This window comes from Nyctereutes procyonoides, unplaced genomic scaffold (genome assembly GCF_905146905.1).
Source record: "Nyctereutes procyonoides isolate TBG_1078 unplaced genomic scaffold, NYPRO_anot_genome, whole genome shotgun sequence".
NCBI lineage: Eukaryota > Metazoa > Chordata > Mammalia > Carnivora > Canidae > Nyctereutes > Nyctereutes procyonoides.
The window spans coordinates 15,654,835-15,681,653 of NW_026575160.1; the positions used below are offsets into that span (position 1 = coordinate 15,654,835).

A 26,819-nucleotide genomic window follows, 5' to 3' on the forward strand; every position below is an offset into this window, starting at 1 on the left:
AATCCCAAACTTACTTTTTTAGGTGGTAAATGCATGCCTGAAAAGCCAAGTTCATATTGAAAGTGTAGATACAACTTAATGACAGCAATGTTAAAACACCCTTTTCTGTGTGCATGTTTTTTTTAAAGTCTCCCACATGTGGAGTACAATGCCTGGCAGCCACAAATGAACATTGGCCAAAAAGAGGGTATTATTTATCACAACTATAAAATGGCTTATTTGAGATAGTGCTGTGTTTACAGTTTACTTTTATCAAGTGGAAGCACCTTAGAACCAACCACCTATTCTACATTTATATTTACAGGCAGTAGTGCCAAGCACATTATTCTACAAAGCTATGAATCGGTCTTTGTGAATTACTACATAAAGTGGAGATTTGAGGCACGAGAAACACACATACACACACACACACACACACACACACACAGAATCCACAATACCCTGATATTGATGCCAGAAAGAATTCATAGGCTTAAATGAGCCAAACTAGTTAATGAACCAATCAAATTAATTTAATCGTGGCCAAAGCTTCATTGCCCCTCACATTTCTGGGCTTACCTCATCCCACCGGTAGAGGATCAACATTTGTTCCAGGTGTTCCACATTCACTTTTTCGTCACATTGAGTGTCAACCTGAGCTTATCAGACAGTGTGAAGATGATTATTATGAATAGCTAAATTCGGGGATCCCTGGGTGGCGCAGTGGTTTGGCGCCTGCCTTTGGCCCAGGGCACGATCCTGGAGACCCGGGATCGAATCCCGCATCGGGCTCCTGGTGCATGGAGCCTGCTTCTCCCTCTGCCTGTGTCTCTACCCCTCCCTCTCTGTATGACTATCATAAATAAAGAAATTAAAAAAAAATGAATAGCTAAATTCAGTGATTGCTCAGTATGTGCCAGGCAATATTCCTGATATTTTACATGTGTTGCCTCATTCCATCCTCACAACTCCAAGAACTTTATTCTGGTTTTATCCCCAATTATAAACAAGGTCACTGAAGCTCAGCTGGCTTACGTTTCCTGCCTAGAGTCACCCAGGTTGTGTAGAGTGGAGATTCCCACCCAAGTAACATGTCCCAGAGTCCACCACCTGAAGGGTATGCTCTGGACTTTTAATAGGATTCAGCTCTTGAATTTAAATTTGGTATTTTCAAAAAGTCCCAGGTAAAGGTGAGGAGCAAATTAAAGGCAAGCTACACATTTTCCAGTGAATCCCATTAAATATTATTCTTAATGTCATTCAGACACAACAGAAAAGTTTGCCAGTATCATCGTTGAAGGTGCATGGGGACTTGTATTCTCTGGTCTTTTCAACATGGCTTTGATATGTCTCTTTCCAGAATGAAGTGTCCATGTTGAAAAATGAGGTGGCACAGCTGAAACAGCTGTTGTTAACGCATAAAGACTGTCCAATAACAGCCATGCAGAAAGAATCCCAAGGATATCTAAGTAAGTCATTGACTTTTTCTCTTTTCTTAGTGTCCAATTTTTTTGCCATTAATTTCACATTGGATTTAATTGAAAGAGCAAAAGTAAAGTGTAGATTGCACACCCCGGCAGATATCATACTAGAATTCTTCAGTGGCTGCCAGACTATTGCATTGGGGGAATCCCTCTTTTCTGGCCCTATCACCATGCCCACCATCTCCCAAAAATTTCTGGCTAGCCTTTCCCTGGCATTTCACATTATAAACTCCTACCGAATTCCAATTATGCAGCCAGTAGGAAAATAGCTTGCGGGAGCCCAACTACCAGTGGGCTAGCAGTCTTCCAGAGAAATAAATGGGCTGGGGTAGAGGCATTCGGTGAATCACATGCAATGCCTTAAGGTATGCTGCCTGTTATTCACTGGGCTGAAAAGCTAGTGACCTTGTCTTAGTTTTCCAAGAAGTAAAGTGAACCCCTTCCTCTAGACCCCAATTTCTGCATCTGGAACGTCAATAAGTTAAATGCTAGTTGAGTGGGGGATGGTGGGAGGAGCAGGGATTCATGGCTGAAGGTCAATTTATTTTCAAATAATTTTTTAGATTGAGCAACACAGATTCTCCCACCACATGTGAGTATTTTTCCACATTTGATATATGGATGGCTATGTGAAGATACAAAAATGGGGAAGTTCACATATAAAGACTCGAACACATGAAATCATTTTTGCTGGTCTAGAAAGCATGGCTTTGCTTGTAGCTAATAAAGTGGGAAGGCATAGCTTTTGACTACAGTTTAAAATAAAGTTTTGAAATTAATGTCCAGGAGCAAATGTGTGAAACTCTTCTATTTCTAGTAAACATGTAGTAATATTTTCCTGAGTAGACCACAGGTCCACCCAAGAAGAGCTATATTGGTATGTGTGTGTGTGTGCTTTTTCCTAGGTCCGGAGAGCAGTCCTCCTGCCAGCCCCGTCCCAGCTTGCTCTCAGCAGCAGGTCATCCAACATAATACCATCACCACTTCCTCCGCAGTGAGCGAGGTGGTGGGAAGCTCCACCCTCAGTCAGCTTACCACTCACCGAACAGACCTGAATCCCATCCTTTAAAATCCACTGGTGGGTCAGACCTTGCCTCCAAGAAGAGCTGTCGCATATCATGCGTCCTTCTTTTAAGGGCATTTTTAGAATTAACTCAGACCTGGAAGACTCCTCAGCCCTTCAGAGACTGGCTTTCATTTTTATAGTTATTATGGAAATGTTGTCTTTTATACTTAGTTATATAAGAAAAAAAGGGAGTTATGCAATTAATTAATCTATCAGCTTGGGAAATGCTTTGGTGCTTTTCTCCAATTTTCTGGTACCAGTTAACTTGTTTATAAACTGAACTCTTTCTGTATATAGAAACGGTTTCATTCTTATCAGTCCAACCCTTTGCCTGAAACATTGAATCTTGTTAAACCGAAGCTTTTAGCCAAAATGAGGCATACCTAGATGTCACGTAAACGGATGCAAGGTAACTGGGTGGTGAGTCTGGCGACATCATAACACATATTGAATTTGCGCTGTGATGTCGCTAGAATTCCAGATAAACACAGAGCCTATTCCATATTTTCTTCTCTTCCTATAAAAAATTATAAGATCCGTTGATGTCCAAATAAAACCACCGAGCATCTCACCACCTCTCTTCCTCTTCTTGGTCCACTTCCTCGAATTACCCTCTAATTTCCTCCAATCTTCCTTTCCTTTTCCACTTTTTCCTGGGCTCCCTGTGTACTCTTCATTTTTACTTTCTGCTGATTTATACCCCCCACCCTGCCCCTTAGCATCGCAGGTAAAGAAGAAAGTAATTCCTAAAGGGGAAAAAAAAGCAAATCTCAAAAATATGGATCTAGCCATCGCTTCCTTTGCCCATGATCCGCAGCTGGATTCATTCAGCTCTTGCTTTTTACAAAAATGGTAAGCAGGAGATGTTTAACGTGCCTGATTTAATGCTTTTAATAATCAGAGCAAATAAAAGGTGGCTTAGCCATAGGTGAAGCACTGTTGAATGCCAGCTGTGGAGACACCAGGGAAGGGAGCCTTATAAGCCTCGATTGTGAAGGTCCAAATTATGATGCGGGCTATAACATCACACCCTCAAATTACAACTGGTTTTATATGGCCTGTCTATAAGGTTGAAAATCCACATACTATATAATAATTCAGAAGGGCTCTCTATTCACTACACAGATCACATTGTTCCATCATCAGCTGCTAATAGACTAAGATTTATTACTATTTTTTTTCTTAAACCTATGGAACTGCCTTTGCCGTTATGGTGGGTGAAAGTGGACACACTACTGGAGGAACAAAGAAAGAAAGAAAACCTAACGTTTCCAGAGGGGTGCTTTCAGCCCTCCCAGAACAGCCAAAGCCTTCTTTGGCTGCTGAAAAAATCCCATGGATGTGGCTTCTCCACTCTTCTGAATAATTCTGATTTATATTTTCAGCAACTTTCATCGACTTGCCCATTTTAGAAAGCAGAGAGTCCCAAACCACGGTTGTGCCTCCTTGAAACAAGCCATTCGACTGTGCTAATGTTTTAATATCACATCTCACAAGTAACGGGGCTAATGTTTTCCTCCAGCAGTCTAGACAGGTGCTGGTGTTTCATCTCCATTTGAATGCTTGATTGACCTCCTAACACAGTGTGTGTGTGTATGTGTGTGTGTTCGCACACGCGCGTGTTCATGGGATTTAGAATAATAGTATTTTACAAAAGGTGTAGCTTTTATAAGAGTTCAGGAAAGGGAAAGACGTGTGTGGGTGTGTGTCTATGTGTTTATCTCTCACTATAGCATAAGAATCTATTTTGGAGAAAAAAGACAATACGAGGGTCGTGAAGCATGATTTTTATAACTAGTTTCAGTTTTATCTAATAACTTGCTTTTTAAATCAGTGTTTATCAACAATTTTTTTTATGTATGCAGTGCTTTCAAAAGAAAGTTTCGAGTGTCCAGGGAAACTCATGACTGAATATGTGGTCTAAACATCAACACAAAAGCAAAAACAAAACAGGAAAACAAACCCTCACACACACACACGCAAAAAAAACCCAAAAAAAAAAAAAAAAAAAAAGAGAAAAAAAGAGAGAAAAAAAGAAAAATGCAAATGAAAAGAATTTTCTATTATATTTTAGACAAACATATCTTTTTTTAAGTATTTTAAATACTGAATTCATAGTTATTTTGTTTTGCATCCCAGCAGTAACAGCTAAATGGTTGAACCTAACTGGCTTCCTAAGAAATATTTAAGGTATATCTGTATACTGATTAAGTTTAATTTTTTCAAAACTCCTTTCTAGGACCATGTATGTGTCTCTCTAAAAAAGATAAAAAGCTCATTGAACTGTTTGCTCGGGTTTTAAATTTTTACATCTTTATTTTATTTTTTGCTTTAAGTAAACAAAAACTTTTCTTTCTTTCCTGCATGCATAGCACTTAATCAAATGGATTTTTTAAAAAATCCACTGGTAATATCAGAATGTCCAGGGAGTGGGCTGTCACTAAAATTATGGTTTACTTTACTTCTGTTCCACCTCTTGATTGAATATTTAGTTGTTAAACTGAAAGCCTCTGTAGTGAAGAACTTGCCTGAGTTTTCTTAATTCAGCAACTTGACAGTTTGACTGATGTGCATTATATAGAGCTCAATTATGTCTGTTTTTTATGCTAAGTAGGCAAACCAACCAACCACACACACACACACACACACACGTTAGCAAACGGCCCTCAATGTATAATTAGAATAAACTGTCTTCTTGTTATACTTAGAGCCTTTAGGTATATTCATTAGCAGTGTGGAAATACAGTAAAATGGAAGATGCCAGCTCATTGTCAGAGCATCTTGAAACCCTGAACAGAAAGGCTCATTGGTCAAATCCAACACTCGGCTTATCAGTATTAAGTACTTCACTGGAAGGTCCAGCCTTCACCAGCCTGCCTGAAAATCCCTCCGTGCCCTACATTTTTTGCCAATCTGGGAAAACATCTTTTTTTCTGCCCCATTTTCCTCTCCCACTCAATTAATGGGTCATCCACCTAGGTCTTCATGAATCCGTTGTAATGACCTTCGGAGCACACCCATCCTGAGGAGGGAAGGCCCCTGCAACCCCTGCAACACTGCCCCTCCTCATTCGTGCGTGTTTTTTTGTTTGTTTGTTTGTTTGTTTTTAATTGGCAGCATCTGGCTTTCAAGTCACTGCCAGCCTACCTGGAAATTTCTACATCGCTTTCCCCTCACCGTATGTGATGGGACTTGACAGCTTAGATAAGTAGACCTGATGGCATTTTCTACCAGGCGATCCTAAATTGAGGCGTCCACTTCGTAATTATTCCTCCTTAGGACATTTCCCAACATTTGATGCCAGGACGGGTAGAGTGAAATCCTAGCCGGATGATCGTCCTCATGTTAAAGCCTGTGTGAAGCTGATTTTTGTCCCTTTCCACCCCCACTCATCCCTCTCCTACCTCCATGTCAGTGTGAGCGAGTCCCAGTGTTCACACGGCCTGTGGGAGATGGCAATTTGTGTGGTGTCGTTGCATGAACTGTGATAATTAGGGTGACTTACTTGGGGCAAAAGCCCTTTGGAGCCCATCTGGTCAAAGAAATCAAATACAGCGCACCGATGGTGGATGTTCAGGTGGTTTTGTTGCCTGTTAGTAAATTCTAGTGTGTCAGTTGAGTTTGCCATTAAAATCTGAAGCCAGCTGCGGTGAAAGACCAGCCTTGGGCTGGGGTGTTGTAAGCATCAGTAACTGCTATAAAACTAGCCATCCAGTTAGGATAGAATGTGCTTCTTTCTGGTTAATAAAAACCATCTAAGAAAATATATATGTATGTATGTGTGTATACAGTGGAATTCAAGGACCAAAGCAAAAATTTGAACAGGAATCTATTAATTTAGAATTTTATAAGATATTTATTAATAAATGTTATTTTAAAACATTCCATTTGAACAGTATTCTTCTGTAGGATCTACTTGTTTTTAAAGTATTAGTTCATAATAAACTACTCTAGTTGTGTATATCTTCATTTTTCAGGGTTTCAAATGGCTATTCTCCATCATTTGGTGGAAGTGTTTTGCCTAGATCTCTGTGCATAGAAATTTCAAGGATTTTTTATTGCTCTGTGAGTTATTTTTTAATCTGTGTTCTGAACAGTTTTTTAAAAACTTTTATTTCTTCTTCTTTTTTTAATTTTTAAAAAGTAAGCTCTTTTCCCTTAGGAAGCAGAGTTCAGCTAAAGGGAATCGGTAACTATAACTGGAACAGCTTTCTTGTCCAAGTGTAGAAACAACTTCATCTCTGCTTCTCCCCGCCCCACCCCAATTTCCTAGAATGCCTTGCACTATTCAGCTTCCTTAGTGCTCGTTTTGTCCCGTCCCAAACAATGTGCAGTAGCTTGAAGCCATTCAAGTTCCATTATGCAGCATATCTGAGAAGGAAAAGGAAACAACCCATTTAAATTTGAATAAAACTGTGCCTCTGTGAACAGTGGCAATGTAGAGTCTCTCTTCTGCTTTTAAAATAATTTATATTTTAAAATTGCACTTTAGCTTTTTCGACCCCTTTCAGTTTCTCCTGTTCTCTCTCAAAAGTCCCTCCCTGTCCTCAAACTTGCCTCCTGCTCTCCTCTTTCCACCTCCCCACCCTCCCTCTAAGGCTCTGAGCAGCATCATTTGCAAATACTTTACAGAATATTTGCACCAGGTACATGTGCGTGTGTTCCTTAGTATCCTAGCAAAGCCATGTTCCTCACATCAGCCTAGATTAAGCCTGCTACGAGAATACCAAGGAGAAGAGCCAGTTTGTACTCTTTAGCCCTTTATTCATAGCATGTTTTTTTTTAATGTTATATTATGCAACAGATGTGAGGCAGCAGCTAAGCTACACTTAAGAGTTTTCTATCTCATCCTCCAAACCAAAGTGTCCTGAATGAGCCAGGAGACTTACTCTTTTGTGCACCATGGTGCATGTGGACTGGTGTCCCAGCCGTCCTCTCTGAGGCTGCTGAAGTAACAGTGGCCCCGTCTATTTCATTCCTAGGTCTCAAAAATACAATGTTGCCTTGTGACGTGATTAGGGACAGCACCTCTCTTTTACAGTGATAATCTGAGAAAGGATAAGAAGGCACTGAAGCAATAAACCTACTCGTAAAATTCAATACCAAAACAAAGAAATGAAAAACAGAAAACAAAACAAAAACCCTAGCTCATCATGTTGTGAAAATGAAAAAGTGTATGTCCACTCAAAATATTTTACTATTTCTTGGGGAGTTTTTCAGTGATGTAATGCTTATAGCCAAATTGCTTAAAGAGTGTTTATATATTTTTTTCCTTATAAATTGTCTATTTTTTAAAAAAAGAAACTATTTACCACAAGTTGAAGAGGGGCGTAAGGCCAAATTGCCAGCATTTGTTAAAAGATTAATATTCTTAAGTGACACTCTGATACATTTCCAAGCTTATCATCAGAGGGGAATCAGTAACGATCCGCTATTGTATTTCGACCAACTTCTAATATGTAGCTCATTAGAAGCCAGGATTTAGAAAGCTCTTCTTAAGCCATTTAGGATTTCTTACATTGAGTTTCATATTATAGAACTTTCTAGGATTAAAAAAAAAACAGAATCATTTTAGCCTCAGGACTGAGAATGTGGAACCTGAATAAATTAGCTTTAAGTATATCATTAAAATCTTATGCACAATAAGCTCATTAGATTCTAGTTGGCTCCTTTAGAATACCAATGCCATAGGCCGGAGATAATGGAAGTTATCAGCAGTGCTGCATGGAGGGGGTTTCAGAGAAAGGACCCTTCCCAACCAGCCAGCCAGTAGAAGAGGAGACCTACTCACCCTCTTTCCTTCTACGTTCTGCTAAATCACACCTGCCTCATAGAGAGAGGAGTTCTGCCTTTGAGGTTTGTCTTAGAGAAATGATAAGCTTGAAATGTTCTCCCTGGCGGGGACATGGGGTTTGGGATCTTCTGAAAAGGCCCAGAAAGATGGCTCCGTTCAAACACAGTGTTCTAGGACAATTGGAATATAAATATTGTCCAAAAATAGAACCTAAAAAGTTTAGCACTGTACAAAGTAAGTGCTAACTAAGGAAGTCCCAAAAAAAGGTGCTGTCACTTTAAATTCTGGACTGCGGGGTTGTTTGTAATTGTAAACAGCAAAGCATTTATGTTTGTCTGTCTATTTGTAAAGCAACCACCTTCCTTACTGGAAGGAGAAAAAAAATTTGGGGGTACATACATGTAAATACTTGCTGCAGCATTTAATACGTTCAATTTTATGTTAAGCTTTTTGTTGCATCGTGAACACATTTATTGTTACCAATGGACAATGAGTTCATTAAGACTGTTCAACGAGGTCAGATTTTTACATCTCTTTCGAGCAAGAAGAGACAAGATTTTGTGCATTTGTACAAATGTTAATAATATCACTGCAATTCCAATATAATAAAGCACTCAAATGCAAATAATACATGTAACTTTTGTATGATGAAATTCGGGTTTGGGGATAATGGTATCTATCCTGCACATGGTCTCATTCATGCCTTGTAAACCAAGGCTTGCTTTTCCAGGGTCATGATGATCTAGGGACAGAAGGAGGTGGGATTTTCTCCTTCCTAGACCACCACTATGCTCCCACTGCCTCTTCCATGCAACTTCCCAACTAAGGCCACCAGCCTAACACAATCACAGCGGGTTGGCCATACAACTAAACTTCACCTTGGGGTCAACAGATTTTAGCAGTCCAGAAAAACAGCCAGCATAAATTCATGTTCAAGATGTCCAGGAGCCAAGCATCACATGCTGGCCACTGAGGCAGTCAAATCCTGGATTTCTTTGCTTGGCTTACAGAAAAGTCCTAAGGATAGTCTTAGCCCTTTTGAGTGTGCACTCTTCAAGGTATCCTCCTCCCTTCCATCCCCTTCTACCTTCTTTCCCTCCATCCATTTCATTTATGTTTTCATCACGCTTCTCTTTCTCCTACATTTAATGTCTGATCCATCAGTGTGGCCAGAATCCAACCACCATTGATCGCTGGCTTTACTATCACAGCTCTGCCCAAATTAACCAGCATCTCTCACCTGAATTATTGGATACTCTCCTAACTGGCAGCCAGAGGGAACCTTTGAAAAAGGAAGACAGATCATGTCCTTCCACTGCTCAAAACCCTCTAAGGACTTCTCTCCTCGTTCAAAGCAAAAGCCAGCTTTCCGTGCCAATAGCCTTCTCGCAGAGATGGTGAACGTTCCTAAAACCCGCCAGACTTTCTGCAAGAAGTGTGGCAAGCAACCCCACAAAGTGACACAGTACAAGAAAGGCAAAGATTCTCTTTATGCCCAGGGAAAGCAGCGTTATGACAGGAAGCAGAGTGGCTATGGTGGGCAGACTGAGCCATTTTTTTCCAGAAAAAGGCTAAAACTACAAAGAACATTGTGCTGAGGCTTGAATGCGTTGAGCCCAATTGCAGATCTAAGAGAACGCTGGCTATTAAGAGGTGCAAGCATTTTGAACTAGGAGGAGATAAGAAGAGAAAGGGCCAAGTGATCCAGTTCTAAGCTTCATGTTTTGTTACGAAGACAATAAAATCTTGACATTATGTTCACTTCAAAAAAAAAAAAAAAAAAAAAAAGCAAAGCCAATTCCTTACTATCAAGTTCTGGAAAGGCCCTCCATGTCCTGCCCCCTCATTAATTCCGTGAGCTCATCTATCATTATCTTTCCCCCTCACACCTCTCCAGCTCCACTGATATCCTTGAGGTTCCTTGAGCCACCCAACTGAGAGCCTTTTCACATGCCCTTTGTTCCCTCTACCCAGAATATTCTTCTCTCAAATGTCTGCCTCACATCCTCACCTGCCTCCCAACTAGTTAAGTCTTTCCTGACCATCCTCTATAAGATTATGCCACCTTCACTCTTCCCCTCACCTGCCTTGTACTGACTTTATTTTCTATAGCATTTACCAACATCTAACATAATTTTTATTTAGTTGTTATTTTTTATTGTCTGTCTCCTCTAAGTGGAATGTGAGCCCCACAAGAGCAAGGGTTGGTTTGCTATTCATTCACCTTGGTCACCCAAGGTCTAGAACAGCCAGACATAATGGGCACACAATAAACATTTGGGGAATGGATAATCTTCTGTTTCCTGTCTTCCTTCTTGATCTCAGAACACTCTGACCCAACCACCTGGTCCTATGGCCACAACAGTCATATTTTAAAATTAAGTACCAGGATGTGTCATCTGACACATAGCCTGACAGGATATTTGAAATTGGGACAGAAACAACAATTTGGGTGGAGAGGATGACTGCTGTTCTAATGGCAATCCCATCTGTTACATTTACATTTGGACCACTCACTACACTCATAGTTCCCATGAGAGTCTTTCTAATGCCCATCCCACACTCATTTGCAATTTCAAAGCCATTACTATTGGTTAAAAAAAATTGTTATGATCCCACATTTATACTTTGAAGATAGACAGCTCTAATCTCCATTCTATGTTTCATCCCTTTGTCTCTGGAGCTTCATAATGTCCTTTTATCTTATACTCGCTATTGTGGTTGGTTATTGGTTGGTTGCTGGATCACATTTTAATTTTGCATTACATATTTTCTTATCTAACAAAAACAGTGTTTTATCAAGACAACTTGCCTTGTGGTTTGGAACCTAAGTATCTTCACTATGAGATCATAAAACTCTGGAGCACTATGAGCCACCTTTTCAAAGCAATTGAAAACAAGACACTTAGTGAGATCTGTTCCCATGGCAGTAATGGCTGATTTTATCAAAAACAACCATGAAAATTAGGCCTCAAAAGAGAAAAAAATATATCAATTTTAAAAATCTAGAGTCTGGGTTTAGACTTGCACACTTAAGAAGCTACTTCTTTTGGCCACTATAGATGTTTTTTTCAGAATGGCTGAAAGGATGGATACATTATCACATCTAAAAAAAAATAGTAGCTAGTAGACCTAAAAATTCAATAATAATAATGAAAATGATTGTATTTAAACCTGAAAATTAATTCATAAATTTTTTCAGTAACCACTAAGTTTCATCTTTTATATTGTCAAGTACTATGTCTTTCCTTATATCATATTTCCTTGTGCCAACTGGGGGCTGAATCATAGCATCGTCAGCAATCTTCCATAAATCAAAAGAGACCCAATGGGCTACAAAAGGTCCCCTAAAACAGTATGTTCTCATTCATTTGGGGAATATGAATAATAGTGAAAGGGAATATAAGGGAAGGGAGAAGAAATGTGTGGGAAATATCAGAAAGGGAGACAGAACATAAAGACTCCTAACTCTGGGAAACGAACTAGGGGTGGTAGAAGGGGAGGAGGGCGGGGGGTGGGGGTGAATGGGTGACGGGCACTGAGGGGGACACTTGACGGGATGAGCACTGGGTGTTATTCTGTATGTTGGTAAATTGAACACCAATAAAAATTAATTTATTAAAAAAAAAGGTCCCCTATAAGTCACTTGCACTTTCTCAGAAAAAGAGCTGCCTACATGTTTTTAAAAATGAATAAAAAAGGAAGATTCTACATTCACAACACATTTCTAATTTCTTAATATTACAGCAAGAAAATTGTCCTGAATATCTAAGTGTGATATTTAGTATTTATACAGGGTAAGTCCGTGATCTACCATCACTGCATTTGCGTTATCTTAAATGAGCACTCTTCTACTTAAGTTGGCTTACTGACAATGTGTCTCAGTGTGCATGTGCTTAAAGAAAGAGAAACTCTTCCAAGGAGGCTTGAGTGAAGGTGGGTTTCTTACAAGGATGTAAGAGGCCACTCATAGAGCCCAGCCAGGCAGTGTAACAACTATCCAGAACAACTCTGGAGAGTCATTACATAGCTCATCTCTCTGGCTTGTCTATTGCTCAGGGCTGTATTGATCCTCATTCTGATGAAGCCTTTGTGACAAGGAAACAGGGCAGTTTTTTATCAATAAGCCTTCAAAAAAAGCAATGAGAATTTCTATAAAGAAGACTAGAACAAGAGCTTAAAAGACTATAACAACCTAGAATAAGAATTAGTAGTTCTTCATTTTAATACCAAATTGCCACTGATTTCTTATATGACCTTAAACAAACACAGATTTCTGTTCCTTGTCTCTTTTGTCAGTGTCAACACACATGGAGTGAAGTGGAAATTATTCCTATGGTGCCTATCTACAGAACTCAGCCAAATACCACTACCACACCTTTCTCTGGAAATTTCTCTTCTGCACTCTATCATCTGACTCCTCCAGGAGATTCCATGGTCCAGCCCTCTGGCCATAGCTTCTTAGTCCAGTACTCTGCCCTGAACTCCCAATGGAAGAGTGAGCCCCAGCAACTGAATAACCTAGGAGACCTAGAAAGTCAGAGTCTCTCTCTCTCTCTCTCTCTCTCTCTCTCTCTCTCTCTCTCTCTTTCATTGCTTGGAATGAAAAAGATGCAAAACTTAGGAGCTAGCAGGATCCATGTTTCCTCCAGGTAAGGGAACCCAGTAGAGCAGGAGAGAGAAATAAAGCCAAAACAGCAGAAACAGAAGCAAGAGGCAGAAAGAGAGCTTTGGAAATGGTCATATCCTATTGAGATAGTTTTTAATGGCTCACTGCAACCATGACTCTCCTCCTAGCATGGTTTTACTGTAAGATAGCCTAAGGACCATCTGATAAATTTCTTTTGACTTCCAGTGGCTGAAACAAATAAGGGTTTATTTTTCTTACATAATAGGAAATCTAGAGATAGGACTCCTGGCACTGATCTGGAAATGAAATGATGTCAGTCCAGCAGCTCTACAGTAGTCTTGACCTCTCCTTCATGCCTTTCACCCTCTGGTTGCAAGATGGCTATTGAAGCTCTAGAGCACATCCCCAGTCAAAGAAGAAAGAAGGCAGAATGATCAATACCAGGCACACTCCCTGTTGTCCTTTTTTATTTGGAAAACGAAAACTATCCCAGAACTACTGCTGCCCCCAGTCAACTCAATTATGTTTCACTGGCCAGTATTAGGTCATCTGGCCACTCTTAGCTTAACAATAGTAGGAAATAGGATTGTCATGCTCGCTTAGACCCAAGCTTCTCAACTAGTGTGCTGGGTTGCATAAGGCCTCTGGGTTACAGTTAAGCCACATAAAAGGGATCTCCTCATTTCCTGGTGTCGCAGTGCCCTATGGCTGGTTGTCTCTGGCTACAAGCATGGTCTTCCAGAATACCTTGCAGCTTAGCCTGAGAAGACCTCTGCCCAATGGTGTACCCTGTAGTCCCTTTAGTGGTGAGCCTAGGGAGTACTATCTGGCACTTGGTGACAAGATGGTAAGCCTCGCCACGGAGGTATGCACTGGAGCAACTGGCTACAGAGTCCGCAGTGGTAGGGTTGGTGATCTGAGGGCTGCTGGAGAGCTTTGTATAGCAGGTGTTCAAGGAGACTGCACAGCCACAGATCATTAGGAGTTGGGAATCAGGGAAGTCAAATAGGGGCTCCTGTAGGACCAACTCTGGTTGACTACCCCTAATTTCAGCCTTATTCTTCCTATATTAGAAACTTTTGTCCATGTGCAGTCGATACACTATTTTAGTACATCCAACCTACCTGAGGCCAAGTGTGGTTTGAGAAGGCAACATGTTATATTACGATATTTTCCAGTTCACAAAGTGCTTTCACATAGTCCCATTCACGTGTTTTGCAACTTACAGCTTCATCATGACTTTTAGATCCTTGATATGAAAAGTTTGGATTTATAACACATTCACATTATTACACAAAACTTTAATGCTGTATTTGTCAAAACAATGTTAGACTCAAAAAAGTCATTTCAACTATTACAAACCTTGAATTGTTATAAATACGGTTCTAGGTTTTTTTTTTTTTTTAGTCACCAATTTGTACGAGCAAAATTGTGATGACTTTCATTAATTTGAAGGGACTGTAAAAAAAAAAAAAGCTAGAAAAGAGATTATATTTAATCATTTCAACCCTAAAATCTGATTATTAAAATTTAGGTTTGTAGAAGCCAGCTTGAGTTTCTCATTTTAAAAAAAAATTAGAAAATATTTTATTTTGACATTTTATCCAAATTTAATAATTCATATCTTTCTAAATATTTTATTTTTCTTATAATTATATAATATGAAGAGCATGTTATAGATTCGTTTTTGCCAAGCCCCATACTGATGCCTCCAAATCCCCTCCAGGTTAGCACAGAGCACAGAATACAAATTTAATCATTTTCCGTGTGTCAAGTCATGAAAAATGTTTGGAAGCACTGGCTGAGACCCGTCATCCATCCCCAAAGGGGGACATGCCACCATCCTAAATGCACAGAGGTCTTTTTTTGCAAAGAAGATGGTGAATGAATGGCAGCTGGGCAACCCAACAGCATCTGCCACAATGGGTTCTAAGTTTCCACTGTATTCATTTCAGGACATTGAGTAATTGTGTGCTTATTTCCTTAGCTCTCATTTAAAGGTATGCTAAGACTTGGCCCCCAGTACAAAGTAATTAAGTGAAGCATCTCCTCGCACAGCTCCTTTCTCCAGATGTCTTGCAGTACGGTTCAATTACCTTAATAACAACAGCACAGACTAACTCCATTTTGAACAGATTTTTATTTATTTTTTTATTTTTTTGCCAGACATAAGCCAAGTGTTCTAGCTGAATTGGGATGGCCACACTATTTCCTGTTGTTCCCTTGCCATCTCCCAGTCTCTAAGAACAAAGAAAGAATTTCCAGAGGAAAATGCCTGGTGCAACACCATTCTACCCGCATCTCATGGGAAGAACTGAGTTTGCCTTGATCACCTTAAATTTTGTATTATCTATGGCTCTCCCTCCCCCTCAATTTTCTACCTTTGATTTAATTTGCCATGCATTGATTTAGCACTTACCGTGTGCTAGTGATGGAGGAACAGAAGGCAAGCTGAGGACAGTGCACAAGCTGACACCCAGAACCATCCTCTCTGCAACTCCCACTCTCGGGTGGGATCTGTGTGACATTCCTCAGGCACTCCCAGATGCCCTAAAACTAAGGGAAGGAAAAAACGAATGGTTAACTAATAGAGATCATAGTCCTGCAGGACAGGAGTCTTCCTCTGTTTACAAATGTCTTAGTGATTTACAAGGAAAAAGCATCCTTATCAATAGCCTAACTTCCAGAAAACTATAGACTCAATTTCATGGAGCTCCAATGTCACTCTCCCCTCCGTAGTGATGTGGAAAATGAAGGTAGAAGGAAATGGAGGGAAAATTAAATGTCCTTATGACCTGTAGCCCATTGACAAATACTTGAGGCAGGCAGAGTGTAACCTTCCTCCAGGAAGCTCCCGAATGTCTTAATGTTTTGTAGGGCACCAGGGTGCTGGCTAAGCGGTGAAGCGTCTGCCTTCAGCCCAGGTCATGATCCCAGGACCCTGGGACTGAGTTGCATACCAGGCTCCCTGAGCCTGCTTCTCCCTCCCTCTGCCTGCCACATCCCCTGCTTGCTCTCTCTCTCTCTCTCTCTCTCTCTCAAATAAATAAAATCTTTTTAAAAAAATGTTAATCCTTTGCTAGAGGCAAAAACAACTTTAACAATAGCAAGGCCTCCAGTATCTTTTTTTTTTTTACATTTTTTTAATTTAAATTCAATTTGCCAACATATAGTATAACACCCAGGGCTCACCCCATCAAGTGCCCTCCTCAGTGACCATCATCCAGTTCCTCCAACCCCCTGCCCACCTCCCCTTCCACAACCCTTTGTCTCCAAGAGTCAGGAGTCTCTCATGGTTTGTCTTCCTCTCTAATTTTTCCCACTCAGTTCCCCTCCTTTCCCTTATAATCCCTCTCACTATTTCTTATATTCCATGTATGAGTGGAACCATATGATGATTGTCCTTCTCCGATTGACTTCACTCAGCATAAACCCTCCAGTTTCATCCACGTCGAAGCAAATGATGGGTATTCGTCTCTTCTGATGGCTGAGTATTATTCAGGCCTTCAGTACCTTGTAAGTCCTCTTTAGTACATGAAAATCTTTTTGAAAACCTCTCTTTATCCTTACCTCTCCTAACTCTCAAGTACATAACCAGTCACCCCACACACCTTTATTTTTTTTAATTTTTATTTATTTATGATAGTCACACAGAGAGAGAGAGAGGGGCAGAGACATAGGCAGAGGGAGAAGCAGGCTCCATGCACCGGGAGCCCGACGCAGGATTCGATCCCGGGTCTCCAGGATCGCACCCTGGGCCAAAGGCAGGCGCCAAACCACTGCGCCACCCAGGGATCCCCCCACACACCTTTATAATGCAGTTCTTTCTGTCCACGGGCCTGATCCCCGTGCTTTAATAAAATAACTTTTTTTCACCAAAGACATCTCAAGAATTCTTTCTTATCTGTTGGCTCCCGACACCACCACTTCGAACTACATCACTAGTCTGGAGAGCACAAAGGTGATTTATTTACCCTAGAGCTGGCCCAGGATGCCAGATGATGTGCTGAAAGTGGACAGACCAAAGGCCGAGAATATTTGGTCTCATATTCCTCAAAGGTGATTTGTCTAGTGTGGCAGGGCAAGGAGTGAAGATGGAAACTGAAGCAAAATGTTGACGATCTAAAGAATTTAAACTTTAGGCAAGAGACAACAGGAAGCCTTCGAAGATTTTAAGGCCAAGTGTGGTTTGAGAAAGCAACATGCTATGTTATAATGTTTCCCGGTTTACTAAGTGCTTTCACACATATTCCCATTGATGGGTTCCTGAATTTTCAGCAAATTAATTATGAATGGGTACAAAGGAAGCCACAGCTAAAGGAACATTTCGATCAGTCAGGTGCATGCTTTCAGAGTAGCAACACAAGAGGGAGAGCTCTGGCATCCAAATGCCTGGATTTGCAGCTTGGCTTCACTGCTTCCGGCTGTCTGAACCTGGACAAAGTCTTTAACCTCTCTGTGCCTCAGTTTCCTAATATGCAAAATGGGGCTAGTTATAGTATCTACTTCACTGAGTTACTGTAAAAGTCGAATGACAAAATATGTAAATACACATATGAAGTCTTGAGAATAATGCTTTGTGTGTGTTCTAAAAAATCTATTATTACCATGGGATACTATTTTCAATCTCAAAATTAACAATTTTCTATATCTATCTGGCATATATACACATTTTTGCACGCATACACATAATTTCCCCCACTAGAATTAAGATTCATGAGAAGAGAGTGGCCTGTCATGTTCCAATGTCAACTATAGGACTTGACATAGAGTAGCCTCTTAATTAATATTCATTAAATGAATGAACTGTGGGTGAGACAATGCTAGGCACTCACCAAACCTTTGTATTCTGTTCTGAGCAATTACAAGGGGCCATGTTTCCCAGGCTCACTTTATCTAGGTGGAACCATGTGACATGTTATGAAAAGGGAACGTGCTCTGGCCCCTAAAACCTCTGTGAGATCCTCCAGACTCTCTCTTTGCTCCCCTGAGGAGGTTCTTGCAGAGGATTCTGAAGCCCTGGATTTGAAATTTGCTTGGATTCCTGAGTCTTCACATGTAGGAGAGGTACCCAGGGGAGCTGACACAGCAGAAATTGCCATGCTGGAGTTTGTGGAAGCAAGAAGTAAACGTCCATTTTGTTAATCCACTAAGATTTGTTTTTTCTAATAGCAGTTAACTTCGTTTGACTAATGCAAAAGGAAGGAAGGAAGCAAGGAGGCAGGCCCATTCACTTTCATGCTTTTGTCTAATAAGAATAAGCAATACTAGCAAAGTAGGACTTAGAACTAGAAGAAACAGGGCAGCTAGGTTAACTTTCTCACTCTGCAGTAAAGAATCAGACGCCAGATGTGGTTACGCCACTCATTCAAGGTCACACAGCTGAAACTGGACACCAGAACTCCTGATTTCCCGGCCAGTGTTCTGTTTCATCTTGTTTTGTTTTTCCTATTGGCCCTATTGGTTTCTTATGTCAGTTTTCCTAGGAACTGAATATATTTTTGTCCTCCACACCAAGTCCATAAGAACAACAAAATAAGGAAGTTCTCTTTTAAGATGAAACAGGAAACGGAGAGAAGGTGACATTTAACCAGCAGTCAAAGGTAAATTAAAACTAATTACACATTGATTTTTTTTTTAGTTCATTCAGATGAAAACTTTCCAACATTGTCCCAGTTATGCAGCCTAATTTCTTTGCCTGGCTAAGCCACCTGCCTCTCAGATCCCAGGCACTTTGGACCGGGAGGTCCAGTTACTACAATAATAGTCTTTAAATCCAAACACTGTGCATTAAACATTAATGATGGCATGATAATACTTAATTGTGCCTGAGCCCCTTCTTGACTAAATCATAATAGCATTAACTAATAAGAGATTAAAACATTTAGATTCAACCTAGAGAGTTTCCAAAGCCAATTCCCCAAAGTCACTCAGTTTTATTTATTCTTAAAATAATTTTAAAGCTCTTCCGAACAATAAAGTAGAGAGCAAATTCATCAGGGACGATAAAAATAAAAATTGCAAATGAACAAAGCATCGAGGAACAATTTTTTTTTTTTAAGTGCACGAATCCCATGAGCCAGGACAATGGACTTGAAGTCAGCATTGCTAGGCCTGGATGCTTGTTCTGTCACTGGCAGTTTAACCTGACACATTAACCTCTCAAGGCCTCAGTTCCTGCATCTGTAAAGTCAGGACAACAATTTATATCACAGGAGGTGTTTATGAGTTACTACATGAAGGCCAGCACAGTGCTTAGGAAATATTTGTTTTCCAAAAGTGAGGAAAAGCCTTCAGACTAAGAGACTTGAACTTGGCTGGTGTTAGCTGCAAAACATAATCACTGAATCTAGTTACTGGAGGAAAAGTTCATGAAAGTTGCAAATCCCATGAAAGCAGCCAGATCTATTTTTGCCTAACATGGATGCTGAAAGTCCTGAGGGCTGGGGGCAGATTCTGAGGGAATCAGAAGGAAGAAAGCCTACCTGATAATCCTGACTCCCGCCACCCCATTGCTATGGACACCAGCCATGTTTCTCTACTTGTTCATTCCCCGATCAATAGAACACTCTCTTTGAGGCTTTACCTACACAAATTCCCCCTCCGTCCAAGTTTTTCTCCTGGATTATAGCCAACCTTAGAACCTAGACTGGCATGCTTATCATGCCTAAATGCACAAGGTGTTCGATAAAAATGTACTACTGTCCTGACCAGAAACACCTGGGTGACTCAGTGGTTGAGCATCTACCTTTGGCTCTGGTCATGATCCTGGGGTGTAGGGATCGAGTCCTGCATCAGGCTCCCCATGGGGAGCCTGCTTCTCCCTCTGCCTGTGTCTTTGCCTCTCTCTCTCTCTGTCTCTCATGAATAATAAATAAAATCTAAAAACAAAACAAAAAAACAAAAAACTGTCCTGACCAGAAGCTCACTGGGGTTGGAGATACATCAGGCATTGAAAAGGACTGCACGTAGGCAAATGAAGAAAGCTGGCTTGCCACTCCCTAGGCCAGAGGCCACTGGTGATTCCAAGACCTCCACGGGGCTCACCACTCTTTGTCCTATTTCATGTGGTGTGGCCCAGAATCAAGGGAAAGGTCCAAAAACCCACAATTGACTCCAAAACCCAGAAACCAGTTTATAAGATTCATTGGAAAAGTGAACTCAAACTCATGATTTAGCACAGGGAAATGATGCCTGTCCCAGAGAGATTTGAAAACTAACAAAGGAGAGCATTCATTCACTCAACAGTCTCCAGCTATGAACTCGGCAGTACCAGGATCATTTGGACAACGAGAGAGAAACACAACTCCACTGGCTTAATATGTGGCAGGAGCTATGCAAGCCAACCAAACATGCTGGCATGGCTGGAAGGTGAGAAGATAAATCAGAAGAAAGCGATGTGAGGCTTCAAGGCTTTGCCCCAAAGACAGCACTGGTGCACACCCACGAAGCCGGTGAACAAGAACCAGCCACGCTGACGTCACCTGGGAGCAGATTAGAAATGCAGACTCTTGGGCCTCACCCCAGACCTAATGAACCAGAATCTGCATTTTAATAAGAAACCAAGATCACTGGGTTCACAGTTCAAGTTTGAAAAGCATTCTTGGAGGTAGAGTTTGTCCATCGGGTACATGTTTCATTCACTTAGAGACACAAGGCCTCCACTGCTAATTTCGAATTCAGCTTTGCTCTGCTCCTTTTCTGTTCCCCACCCAACACTTGCCTCAGACCTTCCTTTCATCCAATACCACTGCTTGGTTCTAACTTCGGCCTCCCGTCTACATGGAGGGGAACTATTATCCAACCAGAATGCCTACTTTACATCCGTGAAGCAGGAAATGCATTCTGCTGATAAATAAAAGTCACAAATAGGAATTTCAACAGTCAGAGGCACCTGAGTGACACAGTCAGTTAAGCGTCCAACTCTTGGTTTCAGCTCAGGGTCATGAGATCGAGCCCCACGTTGGGTTCTGCACTCAGCCGGGAGTCTGCTTAAGCCTCACTCTCTCCCTCTGCCCCTCCCCACCATCTCTCTAAAATAAATAAATAAATATTTGGGAGGAAAAAAAAAGGAAATTTCAACAATAAACCCTTTTCTTGGGAATTGGAATCCAACATTTAGGGTTACGTCACTGTATAATTTTTTTTTTTTACTATTTATTTTTAATTGAGATATATTTGACTTACAACATTCTCTAAATTTAACATGGACAACATGTGTATTTGACACATTTATATATGATGATTGCCATTGTAGCACCTCTGCCAGGTCACATAATTATTTCCTTTAAAGATTTGGTCTCTCAGCAAGTTTGATGATTATACTCAGTATCATTGTCTACATTCACTATCCTGTGAATTAGATGTCCAGGACTTACATATCCATGAGGTGCACATTTGTACCCCTCAGCAACATCTTTCCTATCCCCCCACCACCCTGGTAAAGACCACTCTACTCTGTTTTTAGGAGCTTGGCTTGTTTAGATTCTACATATAAGTCATATTGTACAGTATTTGTCTTCCTCCATCTGACTTAGCTCGCTTCTCATAATATCCTCAAGGTTTATCCATGATGTTGCAAACACTCTACCACTATTCTACCTAAATGCACTTGTAAAAAGTCTCCTTTCTAGTAGAAATCAGATAGGTTTCGGATGAATGGAAAATTGGAAGAGGTCTCATTATTTTGAGTTGATCAGTTACCATGAGAGAAGAGCTTCCATGAAAGCTTGTTGGATTTTCTAGTGCTGTTAAGTGAGCTTAGCAATTGCCAAATAAAGTGGTTCCCAAAGTGTGGTCTTGGGATAAGCAGCAGCACCTGGAAACCTATAAGAAATGCAAATTCTCAGGCCCCATCTTAGACTTTTTAAACCAGACAGTCTGGGGGTAAGGCCCAGCAATCTGTGTCCTAAGCCCTCCAGCTGACTCTGACACCCACTCAGATTTAAAAATTACTGATTTAATTTAAGGACAGATTGACACATCAAGAAGACAGGTTAGGCCAAGAGAGCCAAGGAGTTTCCACAGAAAAATCTAAGACATACTCATGGCAAATATTTCCAAATAGGATCACGAGACTCAGAACTAGTCAGTCAAAGGAAAGATTTGAGGATTCCATTGTTTAAAGAGTCAGGTAGGAATAAGGAATACTGTGTTCAAGGATAGTTATAGTTGGTAGGAAACCTTGAAATACTCATTTATATGGGAATATTTTCAAAGCAGACACTGTTTTTAAATCAGCTAGTTGTCTAAAGAAGACCTGAAAGGATCCTGGCAATTCCTCTGGTGGTGTTGCTTCTCCTCTTTCAAGACTTAAAAAAAAAAATATTCTGCTCCTGGGTCATTTCATTTTATTCTTGTCAACTTAGAGTTTCAGATTACAAAACACTTAATAATCCAGTAGAGGGGCTCTTCTTCATCCTATAGTGCATTCAGCTTTTCAGCTAGTGGATAAATTTCCACTCAGTTTCCAAGTGTTCACTTAGCCTAAGAAGAAGCATTTGAACTCCATTTTGGTATGCAAACAGCCAAACCATGTAATTAGCCCATGCCTGGTTCTTCAGAACCAGGGAGCAGCATGGGCACAGGTCAGGACCGTGTGATTTTTATGTTCAGGAGTCGATTATACTAGCTAAGGGAGATGCACTTAAGTAAAGTGCACTAGGCTTTAATAGCTGGCTGTCTTTACGATATAGGGAAAGCCAACGTCTTAATACCTACAGTCTTGTTATCAACTTAATCACATTTTTAATATCAGAATGTGTATTACTGTTATGTCACTTAGTGTGGGCCAAGACCCTTCTGCCTCCCTCCTAGGTCTGTTCCGCAGGCCATGCAATGCCCTGTGATGAAAACTACCCTTCGAACCTGATAAAATATTTAAGACATGTGTCCTGATAGTGTTATGTAAGCAAATACCAAGAAAAATCCAGTCATTAGTGAACCTGATCAGACCAATCTCCAAGGACTGGGCAAACAACCCAGTCATGGCTGCAGTGCTGATGTGCAAGGAGAGCTTCTCAAGGTGTGGACTCCTGTAAGCTCGGAGCACAAACACCCTCCACACTCCTTGAAAAATGATTCTTTTTCTCATTACTTTAACCAGGTTCAAGAGTCACTGAGCCTAGGGGACTTCACTTAAGAAAGATTAAATATCTGTGCCTATCACATTGAGATCACAATGTGAAAAGGCAAATATCTTAAATGCAAGGCAATTATATATAGATAGATAGATATAGTACATATATATATATCTGTATAGATAGGTATAGATGGCAATATATAATGCAGGTACTTACTCTTGTGTTTCTCCTTACCAGGCAGAAACCCTGAAACAACTGTTCTCTCTTTCTCAGCATCCTTTTTCTCAGCAAAAGAAATATATAAATCATGCTAAAGGGAGCTTTGAGGACTGAAGGATCAGATAATTTTATGAGACCTTCCTCCCACTGATGAATTTCCTCCCAGGCGAGCCATCTGACCACCTAAATTCACCAATCACTTCTAGAAGGACAACTCCCAAGTCTAAATAGAACCTATTTAGTCTCACGATTTTCCGTCCTCAATCCCCAGAGCCATTGGAGTCACATTTATCTGTCTTTATCCTCCACTGTGTCCCAGTTCCCAGCTCAGGACCTGCCCTGCTCAGTAACAATTTGCTGCGTGCCCTACTAAAGGGATGTGTGGGTGTGCACACTCGTTCCTTCTCACCCTCCATCTCGGGCCAGCTTGCTGCCGTGGAGCCCCTGTACATTTTGTCCATGCTTTCACACCGAGCTCTAATCAGCAAACCCTGGCAATCTTGCCTTTGTGATAAAACTTGAATCTGTCTCCTCTTTATTGTGCCCACTTCTCTTTCATAGAATCTCGTTATCTCCAAGCTGGGTTACCACAATATCCTGCCCACTGGTCTCCCCTGTTTCTGTTCATGTCCTTGCCCCTTCCACACTGCCAATGCAGCTCCTTTGCAAAGCACAGAACTCTCCTGTGTCCTCCCTCCTTGCTCGTCCTTCCCTCATGCACACGCATGCACACACACGTACTCCTGCCCCAATTCATATACCTTTAATGACTCTCCATTATGTGTCAGGCAAAGCCCAGATTTAGTAACCTGGTGGCTGCAGAGATGATTGCACACTGTCACTCTGAACAACCTTTCCTTCCATCTCTCTGCATCCTCTATATCTTCTTGCCCACCCTCACCCTCTGCCTGCACACCATCCCAGGGAGGCTGTTGCACACACAAGTCCTGTACCTTCTCTCTGGAACACTGTTCTATAGTTCCCTCTGCCAGGAACCCTTCCACCGACCCCTCTGCCCCAAGGGAGACTGCCAAACTCACTCATCCTCTGAGCCTGGGCCCACTGCCCATTTGTTCAGAAAGCCTTTCCAAGATCTTGCCAACTAAAATGCATCTACCCATCTACTCTACTTTATCATATCCTATTGTAGCTCATTTCACAGTGTGCTTCATATAAATATTTATACGTGTTTGTCTCTCTCACCAGATGATGGCATCTATGGGATCAGTGTTGTACATCACTCATTTCTATCATCTCTTATGGCTTAGCATACAGCATAGCACTGAGAAAGAGCTCAGGAATGTTTTGCAATGTATGCCATTAATTTCTATAATGTCAGAGATCTACATATTCTCTCTCATTCTCTCTCTCTCTCTCTCTCTCACACACACACACACACACACACACACACACACCCCATTGGCCCCAGCTCAAAATGAAAATCCTACCTAAGGACTCTGAGGCCCACATGTGAGAATATTTTGCCTAAACCATGCACAGCCTATGGCCTTCACTTTTGTCATATAGCTTCTTCAGGTAATTAGTCAAATTGTCATGTGATGAACATGTAACATGCAAGCTCCCCGAAAAGCACACATGGTTGAGAATCCACAGCACAGCACCTGGCGCTTTCCTTGGTGACTGCACCTACTTTGCATTGGGAGAACCATCCGTCCAGAAGCCCAGTAGAGCTCTCTACACCAAACCACAGGGATGTGCTCCTTTAGGCAGTCAAGCAGGGCTCCCTGGTCTGCATTCAACCCTAACCACCATCCCTTTGATTAGGTGGGGCTGCTCTCTCCCAAATCTGACATTTTCTGACTCACACCCAATGGGTGGCCCTGGAGCTAACAGTCTCTGCCAGATAAGCTTTCAGATAAGCTGAAGTTGAAAGGAGCTTCCTGAGTCTCCTATTGGATTAGATCCGCTTGTGACTCCACAGATGCTGGCTGCAGGGTGCTCTGCTCAGAGCAGATTGCCAACTTGCCCTTGGGATCGAGGCATTCCGATCTGTTTCCCAACCAGCAAGCACAAACTTTGTCTACATTTTTCTTAATTTAGCAAATAAACTATTCATTCTAGATAGTAGCCAAGTCTCAAAGGTGATAAACAAAGAAATGTGATTAAGACACCAAAAAATTACATTAAAATTCTCAGAGCAAAAATATCACTCAGTCTAGGGGCGCCTGAGTGACTCAATCAGTTAAGGATCTGCCTTCAGTTTAGGTCATGATCTCAGGGTCCTGGGATGGAGGCCTGTGTCAGACTCCCTGCTCACTGGGGAGTCTGCTTCTCCCTCTGCCCTCCCTCCCCACCCCACCCCCCTACCTCCCCTCTCATGCACACTTTCTCTCTCTCAAATAAATAAATAAAATCTTTTAAAAATATATCATTCAGTCTGAAGTGGGGAAAAGGCACTGGAAAGCTGAGGATGGAATTTTAAAATTACTAAATATAAGACCAAAAATATTTGTTTCCATATTTTCCCTATTCCTATTTTGAGGTGGAGAAAATTATTTCTCTTCCAGATCATTTCCTCCTGAGAGGTTGTACTTGGCAGCCAGAGCAGTTCTAATCCTTTGATTGGTAAGAACTGTTGAAGAGAATATTTAATTAAATCCTATTTTCTGGAAATAAATAGGCTAGTTAGCTGCTATTTACCTCTCATGCACTTCTTTCTTATCAATCGTACTATCAGTTGAAGAAAATGTAGATTTGGTTCACCCCCAATTCCAAGTAGGAAAGGCCTCCTGGCATTATCCTTAGGTTTTTCTTTCACTGGTAAAATGTATTTGGAAAAAATTTTATAAATAAAATGCTCCATAATAAGACCTAGATTTAAGAAGTGTTGGACTAGTTCCATCAATTTTCCTGCAACAAAGCTGTAATGTTTATTATTAATATTGTCGAAGTCATATTTTTTAAATATTTTATTTATTTATTTGAGAGAAAGACAGAGAGAGAGAGAGAGAGAGAGAGAGAGAATGAGCCAGGGGAGAGACAGAGGGAGAAGCAGACTTCCTGCAGGAAGCCTGACATGGGGCTTGATCATAGGACCTTGAGATCATGACCTGAGCCGAAGGCAGACACTTAACTGACTAAGCCACCCAGGTGTCCTTATTAAAGTCATATTTTAAGCAGCTTCTCTTTCTGTCTTTCTCTGTCTCTCTATAGATATCTCTCAATAGATAGATATAGATACACACACACACACACACAGATACATATATATCATTACATTTAAGTCCCCTAGAGGTTTCAGAAGCAGAGAATGTTTAGTTTAGAGGTTTGGGGAAGCCACATATGTCAGTGGTCTGAATAATAGAAGAACCCATTTGGGTCCATCCGACTGCAGTCATATTCAGGAATGAGCTGTCACCAGGAGCCTGTAGTAAGAATGACGGTGAAAGAGGCTAAAGCTGGCTGTCCCCACTCTCATAGCTTCTGCATCTCTGCATCTCAGAGATGTCCCATCTCTGCATTTGAAAACACAGGTCCTCCATGTCGCTCCAATAGAATAAAACACCCCCATTAGGCAGACCATCGTCTTATTTCCAGTCTATAC

The 26,819-nt window shown here is 41.0% G+C and overlaps 1 protein-coding gene and 1 pseudogene across 6 annotated transcripts in view; both read left to right on the plus strand.

Annotated features, from left to right (window-relative positions):
* CREB5 (cAMP responsive element binding protein 5) overlaps window positions 1-8,951 on the plus strand; it is a 403,646-nt gene extending 394,695 nt beyond the window's left edge. For 5 of the 6 annotated variants that reach the window (XM_055314553.1, XM_055314548.1, XM_055314550.1 and 2 more), the window contains 2 exons: window positions 1,340-1,448; window positions 2,369-8,951. In XM_055314553.1, coding sequence (XP_055170528.1) covers window positions 1,340-1,448; window positions 2,369-2,532 — 273 coding nt within the window. In that variant the 3' untranslated portion in view covers window positions 2,533-8,951. Of the gene's footprint in view, window positions 1-1,339; window positions 1,449-2,026; window positions 2,056-2,368 lie in introns of all 6 variants that reach the window. The other variant, XM_055314551.1, reaches the window with a different exon arrangement.
* A 171-nt stretch (window positions 8,952-9,122) lies between these two features.
* Window positions 9,123-10,037, plus strand: LOC129502933 (60S ribosomal protein L36a-like; annotated as a pseudogene).
* Window positions 10,038-26,819: the final 16,782 nt, after the last annotated feature.